The sequence below is a fragment of the Otolemur garnettii genome, unplaced genomic scaffold (genome assembly GCF_000181295.1).
Source record: "Otolemur garnettii isolate 467f Iridium unplaced genomic scaffold, OtoGar3 scaffold00063, whole genome shotgun sequence".
In the NCBI taxonomy this organism is placed as follows: Eukaryota; Metazoa; Chordata; class Mammalia; order Primates; family Galagidae; genus Otolemur; species Otolemur garnettii.
Genome location: NW_003852458.1, coordinates 9,976,674 through 9,984,048, shown reverse-complemented (window position 1 = coordinate 9,984,048; position 7,375 = coordinate 9,976,674). Strand labels below are relative to the sequence as shown.

At 43.3% G+C, this 7,375-nt stretch overlaps 1 protein-coding gene across 1 annotated transcript; it reads right to left on the bottom strand.

The window, feature by feature from the left end:
* Nucleotides 1-6,349: 6,349 nt before the first annotated feature.
* Nucleotides 6,350-7,375, bottom strand: LOC100951359 (transcription initiation factor TFIID subunit 7-like). The gene has a single exon (XM_003792960.1). It carries the CDS (start codon nt 7,373-7,375, stop codon nt 6,350-6,352), a length of 1,026 nt encoding a protein of 341 aa, XP_003793008.1.

Below are 7,375 nucleotides of genomic sequence, written 5' to 3'. Positions count from 1 at the left end.
GACCACAATTCTGGGAGCCGCCAGCCGGATTTCTCGCGCCCCCTAGCGCGGGCTCGTGGCATTAGTCGTGCCCTGTTCTGGGCGTCCTGGCGGTGTTGCCGGTCCGTCTTTGGCGCTAAGCAGCCTCGGAGATCAGCAGCAGCGTTTTGGGATTCTCCTTCTTTGAAAAAGTTTTAAATCGTCACTGCCTGCAAAGTAAAAATACTTTATAACGTGTCTTCCGTGTTCGGTGTCAGTTTCTAAATATCTTTTTCTTGACTTTTCCCAAATTAGCAGCCCTTGCGATTTCTGCCCATTGTGCAGCGGTGAGAATAACACAATTCGCATTTCTCTGAGGAATAAAGTCCTACTGAGGGCAGACGCCGGTGAAGTCCTGCCTTGGGTTTTTTTGTTGCAGGAAGTCACAATTTAGCCTGAGCAGGTCAGGTTGTAAATGAAAGTGCTTTCTCAGCCAACCAGGATTTATGGAGGCTGCGATTGTAGCCTAAGAACGCCGTTTTTAAACGTGTCTCTGAGATTTCTCGTGGTAGCACTTGTAGCTGTGTATTTGTACGCATCCTCGACCCCTGGAAGGAAACAGCCCAAATCGTGTCTCTCAGCTGAGTGACCTTTTCTTTGTTGGAGGAAGTCCCGTTTACCTGCAGCAAATCAAAATTTCAGTTTATTTTATGCCCATCCTTTTTTTTTCCTGTTGGAATGACAATTTCTACTGTTCAGAAGAGGTCCTGATTTAGTTGCAGTCGTTTTAATTTAAATTCGTTTTTATTTCTACACTTCACTCCAATTTCTACACTTGATCGGAGAACACAGGGTTTAGCTGTAGCCAATCAAAATTTCGGTTTAATTTATGCCCTTCCTTTCTTTTTCTGTAGGAATGACAATTTTTTTTGAGACAGATTCTCACTCTGTCGCCCTCGTTAGAGTGCTGTGCTGTCACAGCTCACAGCAACCTCCAGCTCTTGGGCTTAGGCGATTCTCTTGCCTCAGGCTCCCAAGTAGCTGGGACTACAGGCGCCTGCCACAACTCTCGGCTATTTTTGTTGTTGTTGTTGTTGCACAGTTTGGCTGGGGCAGGGTTCAAACCCGTCACCCTCGGTATATGGGGCCGGCACCCTACTCACTGAGCCATAGACACCACCCCAGGAATGACACATTTTATTGGTCAGAGAACATGCTATTTTAGCTACAGCTACTCAGAATTTCGGTTTAATTTCCACCCTATTTTGTCTCTCTCTCTCATGTGACAATTTCTATTGGTCAGAGGAAGGCGGGTTTAGCTGCAGCCAACCACAACTTCGGTTTAATTTTCGCCCGTATTTTTTTTTTTTTCTGTTGGAGTGCCAAATTCTGTTGGTCAGAGTAGGTCCTGCTTGAGCTGAAGTCAGTCAGAATTTTGGTTTTATTTCTACTCGTAATGACACTTTCTCTTGGCTATAGCACTTTCCGGTTTAGCTGCAGCAAATCAGAATTTTGATTTAATTTTCCCTCGTGTTTTTTTTTCCTCCAGAATGACAATTTCTATTGACTACAGGATCTCCTTGTTTAGCTACAAGTCAGAATGTTGGTTTAATATCCGCTTGCTTTTTAAAATGTTTCTGTTGGAATGATGATTTCTTTTGGATCTAAGTGCTCTAAACTTGTATGTGTCGTTTTTTCACTCTGGTATTACACTCTTAAATTTCATAACACTGAATTTGGTACTCTCTGGGTGATCACAGCCCACTAGTCCTGGAAGCATAAATACCCAAGTTAAGGGAGTGCAGAAGGCTTTGCCTCCAGCATCAGCTCAAATTCTTGTGTCCTCCTAGCTTGACTATTAAGGGATGGAGCCACATTTTCTCGGCCTTAAGAAGGACATCCCGGTTTCCCCAGAGGGGAGGTTGCCTGAGCCAACCTCCCTCTATTCTGAACACAGGTGACTATGGGCTATGGCCTCTGCCTTTCGACCTTGTGCTAGGAGAGTACTGTTCAAACAGCAGTAATTTGGAACTATTTTCCAGTCCTTCTTGGTGGCTGAGCTGGGTATACATGCAGAAAGGACGTTTTCCCAGAATTCAGATCACCCCCACACAAGGTGTAGTCTAGCCCACTGTGTTCCTCTCGTCCCAAAGGCCAGGGTCGCCCGGAGGAGAAGTGGACGGCTCAGGTGAAGCAGATAGCCTCAGGCTGCAGCAGCTTCCTTGGCTGGTCCGTCCCACCCTAGTGACACACAGCAGGACACTGAGACCTCGCAGTGCCCTCATCTTTCCAGTCCGAGCGCTGCCAGCTTTGCGACCACAATTCTGGGAGCCGCCAGCAGGATTTCTCGCGGCCCCTTGCGTGGGCTCGTGGCGTTTATTGTGCCCTGTTGCGGTGGCGTTGTCTGTCCATCTTTGGCGCTAAGCAGTCTTAGCATCAGGAGCGTTTTGGGATCCTCCTTTGGAAAGAAGTTTCAAATCGTCACCACCTGCAAAATAAAAATGCTTTATGATGTGCCTTCCGTGTTCGGTGTCAGTTTCTAGGTGTCTTTTTCCTGACTTTCCCCCAAATTAGCAGCGCCTGCGATTTCTACCCATTTTCCAGCCCTGTGGGGAACAGCACAAATGGCTTTTCTCTGCGGAATGAGATCCTAATTGGGGCAGACGCCAGTTAAGTCCTGCCTTGTGTTTCTTTGTTGCAGGAAGTCATAGTTCCGCCTGAGCAAGTCAGATTGTAAGTGAAAGTCCTTTCTCAACCAACCAGGATTTATGTAGTATTTCTGTAGCCTAAGAACACCCGTTTTTTGAATGTGCCTGCGATTTCTTCGTGGTAGCACGTTTCCATTCCGTGCTGCTTGCAATTTCTACCCTCCTGGGTCCGTGTAGGGGAACAGCCCAAATCCTGTTTCTCAGGGGAGTCAGTGCCCACTTAGAAGAAACAACGTTTAAGGCTTTCCTGCCTGGGCCTTCTTTGTGAAAAGTCATTTTTCAGAGCAAGAAATCGTGACTTATTTGAGATGTAGCCTGGAATTTCTTGTGCTAACAACACGGACTGTAAGCGTGCCTTCGATTTTTTTTGGTTGTAGCCGGTTTCAATTTAGTGGTGCTTATGATTTCTACCCTTCCTCGATCTATGCAGGCAAATAGTCTAATGATGTTGTAGGGGAATAAGAACGCACTTAAAGAAACCCGAGTTGATCTCTGCCTTGGGTTTCTTTGTCACAGAAAGTCATTGTTTAGCTGGGGCAAGTCAGGTTTGGAGTCTTATATGGCAGGAGGAGTGGTTTTCTTCAAAAAGATTCTCAGTTTCAAATCCTCTGCCAATGGAAAATAAAATGGCTTTAAGATGTGATTTCAGTGCTCAGTGTCAGTTTTTTAGTGTCTTTCCCCTGACTTTTTCCAATTTAGCAGCGCCTATGATCTCTCTCTCCCCATTCTCCACTGGTGTGAGGAATAGCCCACATGGAGTGTCTCAGCAGAATAAGACACTACCCAGGACAAATGCTGGGGTCCCGATCTGTTTCTTTCTTTCTTTCTTTCTTTTTTTTTTTGAGACAGAGTTTCACTTTTTCACCCTCAGTGCAGTGCCATGTCAGCGTCACAGGTCACAGCAACCTCCAGCTCTTGGGCTTAGGTGACTCTCTTGCTTCAGCCTCCCGAGTAGCTGGGACTACAGGTGCCCACCACAACACCTGGCTAGCCCTGTGTTTCTTTGTTCCTGGAAGTCTACCTGGGACTGGAAGCCAACAAAGTTTATCTGGGACACTGTCAGCTTGTAAGGGCAAAGTCCTTTCTCAGCCAACCATGTTATATAAATCCTGCGAGTTCTTGTCTGAATAATGTTTGGTTTAAGCTTGTCCCTGATTTCTTAGTCTCACCATCTCTCACTTTCCAGTTGCTGGGGATGTTTACCCCTCCTCCATTGTGTAAGGAAATAGCTCAAAGCTATTTCTCAGGGGAGTTAGTGTCCAGCAGAATAAGACAGCAATAAAGACAAACACCAGGTAAGCCTTGGCTGCCAATGGTTTCTTTTTGGAAAGAAATCACTGTTTAGCTGCAACAAGGCAGCATTTAACCTGTGAGGGGTTTCTCAGGAAATGAGGATTGTATCCTGCAAATCTAGTCCTAAAAATGCTGAGTTTAAGCATGCCTGGGGTTTATAGTTGTAGGAAATTATTTTCCTTGTTGAAATTTGCTATTTATTTGAGAAAGTCTTTTGAATTTAGTAAAAAAATGGCAATACGTGGCACATAGATTTATTCAAAATATTCACTAATCACCATAAATAGTTTCCAATCCTTTTTTTGAGAACTATTTTGAATTAATTCATATAGGTCAATCATTTTATTTAGGTTTTTAATCAAAAAACCTTAAGCTTTCACTCGGAGTTCCTAATTAACCCGAGGTAATTAGGGCTAACAGTCCTGAAGACATATAATGGGAGTTTTTCTTTCCTTTTTTTTTTTTTTTGAGACAAAGTCTGAGTTGCTCTGTGTACAGTGCCATCGTGTCATAGCACTACAGGTACCTGCCACCACGACTGCCCAGGAAAAACAAAGCTTTCAAAAACTCATTGTAGGCCAGGCATGGTGACTCATGGCTATAATCCTAGCACTCTAGAAGGCAGTGGCGGGTGGATCACCTGAGCTCTGGGGTTCCAGACGAGCCTTAGCCAAGTGAGACCCTGTCTCTACTAAAAGAGAGAAAGAGAGAGAGAGACACACAGAGAGAGAGAGAGAGAGAGAGAAAGTAGGGAGGTATCGTGGCAGGCACCTCTAGTTAAAGCTATTTAGGAGGCTGAGGCAGTCATATTGCTTGAGCCTAGCCTAGGAGTTTGAGGCTCCAGTAAGGTATAAGGATGCCATGTCAATGAACTCTAGCCAGGCAACACAGAGAGAACTTTTCTCAGAAGAAAAGAGAAAAACTTTGTTTAACTTGTACATTCTAATTGAGGGATTTTTATTTTTAAGCAGTTTTTGGTTGGGGCTGGGTTTGAACCCTCCACCCTCAGCATATGGGTCCAGCACCCTACTCCTTGAGCCACAGGTGCCGCTCTAATTGAGGGATTTCTTGGTCTTAGACTGGTAATCTGAAGTCTACCTGCCAGATACCACACATAGACACAAACAAAAATGACTATTAAATAGCATGTATAGAGGAGAACTAATCTGTGGTCTCTGTATGTTTTAGAGCAATAATGCCTAATTCTCATGGGGTTGCAATGCAGTGAAGGGCAGACACAGATATAGGGGCTTGGTAGACAGCATAAAGGGTACTGGTAGGACTCAGTGACCAGGTGGCATCAGCTGTGGGGCACCCAGACTAGGTGACCTCTTCAAGGCAATAATACACTGTGCACCTCTGATGGCTCCAACACTGATATCTGCAGCCCCTTCCTCCCCCAACCCATCTCCAGACCCAGAGTGCTGACTAACTATAAATTAGAATAAACATGGCTTGAAGTTATAACCACCTTATGAAAGAAAGATATCATATAACTTTAGAACCTATAAAAAACCATTTATAGGTAATATGATAATTAATTACATTATTGATGCTTTATAAGGATATAAAAATAACAAAATTTGGACAGCAGAACAATTCCTTAAGGAGATATCCCTGCTGCTCTCCAAAATTACTAACTTTTCTTTCTTTCTTTTTTATGTACCAGAATGTTTATTGCAGCCCAATTCATAATTGCTAAGTCATGGAAGAAGCCCAAGTGCCCATTGACCCATGAATGATGGATCAATAAATTGTGTTATATGTACACCATGGAATATTATGCAGCCTTAAAGAAAGATGGAGACTTTACCTCTTACATGTTTACTTGGATGGAGTTGGAACATATTCTTTTTTTTAAGGTCAAAATTAGCTGCTTTTATTGTGTTAGAAACAACTTTATGAAATGATTTACATCTCTACATTTGGGAAATTGCTTTGAATAGCTTAGCAAATAGCTATTGCATGGAAAAACATATGCATACTAGCTTTGCTACTTTTAGACTAGGTTCTTTTTATTGATCTCAGATGGCATCACTATAGCAACAGCAGCTTCTGGCAAGTGGAGAAACAGTAACAAAGTCTTATGCTGTGATTGATGGAACTATGCATTCCACCAATCTTACAACTTGCTTACAATCATTTTTCTGCTTATACTATCCTATTTCTTGTGGATGAACATCTAACAAAATGAGACAATTGTGCTGAAAACAAAATTAAAAACAAATGAGATATTCAACAGCACATCGAACAGTAAAGGCAATGGAAATTACAGCAAGGTCTTAATATCCAGCCCAAATGATGAATCCAAGGTTCTTCTAAGGGTGACCAGGCTAAGGACTGCACAAATTGCACAGTAAAACTACTGTACAATTAAGTATAAAAATTCCTCACTTCTCTAGGAGTGATTCTAGCTCCTCTTGCAAAGAGCTGAGCTGTTCCTTTTCTCGATCTTCCCTTTGTTTGAGTTCTTCTAGCACAGCCTGAAATCTGTTATTGAGAACTAGATTTTCCACTTTCATGATGAGATACTCGTATCGTTTTGCCCTGTCCTGGGTCTCTTGGAGCTTGCCTTTCACATTATCAATCTGTTTCTGAATCTCCATAACCAGCTGACTGGTTCCTTCCCTTTCTTGGTGATGTTTGTCTGATTCATTCAGCTTGTCTCGTGGCTGTCTTTCCAGATCTTCCTCAGTGTCAATGATGTTTCTATCTTCTTCATCTTCACTGCTACTGCTGAGGTTATTGAATATCTCCCACAGCTCAGCATGTTCTAATGAGGCATGGCCCTGCCTGTGACCAGACATTCCTGGAGAAGAGATATCAAGGCCTTGATTTTTTGTTTCTTTTGTTTCATCTTCAGCAATTATTTCCCACCGAATACTGACAGCTTCGGCATCTGCACTCAGCAACCGTTTCACTTCTTTTTCCACATCTAGAGATTCAAAGTACTTCTTTTTTGATGTCTTCCGGAATCTTCTTTTTCTGACATTTTTTAGAGGCAGAGTAATACCGTGATTCCAGATAAACTTCTTCTCTTTGTCCTTATCCTTTTCCTTACTTGCCTTTGGATCAGTCCTGGCAACTGGTTCCTCCACAGGGGGATAGAGATCACCATCAACTGAGCACACAAGCATCTGACAGACATCAGCTGTCTTGTAAAAGGTTTTTTTATCAATGGTTTTCAAACTTTCCATAACACAGGGAAGATCGACCAATTTTGAGGCCAATGGGACCCCGTCCACTCTGACGATTCCATGACGTCCATCAGGATGTAATTCAATTGTCAGTCTGTCCTTCAGGTTGACCTGATCAGACTGCAGTGCTCTCCTCACAGTAGAGGCATATTCTGGAGGTAGGCGTAGGATAAATTGGCTCTCTAGTTCACGAGGGGCATCATCTTTGCTCGTACTCAT

Excerpts from the sequence above, each read along its gene's own strand:
- LOC100951359 (XM_003792960.1), bottom strand. The coding sequence starts at position 7,375 with ATGAGTACGAGCAAAGATGATGCCCCTCGTGAACTAGAGAGCCAATTT.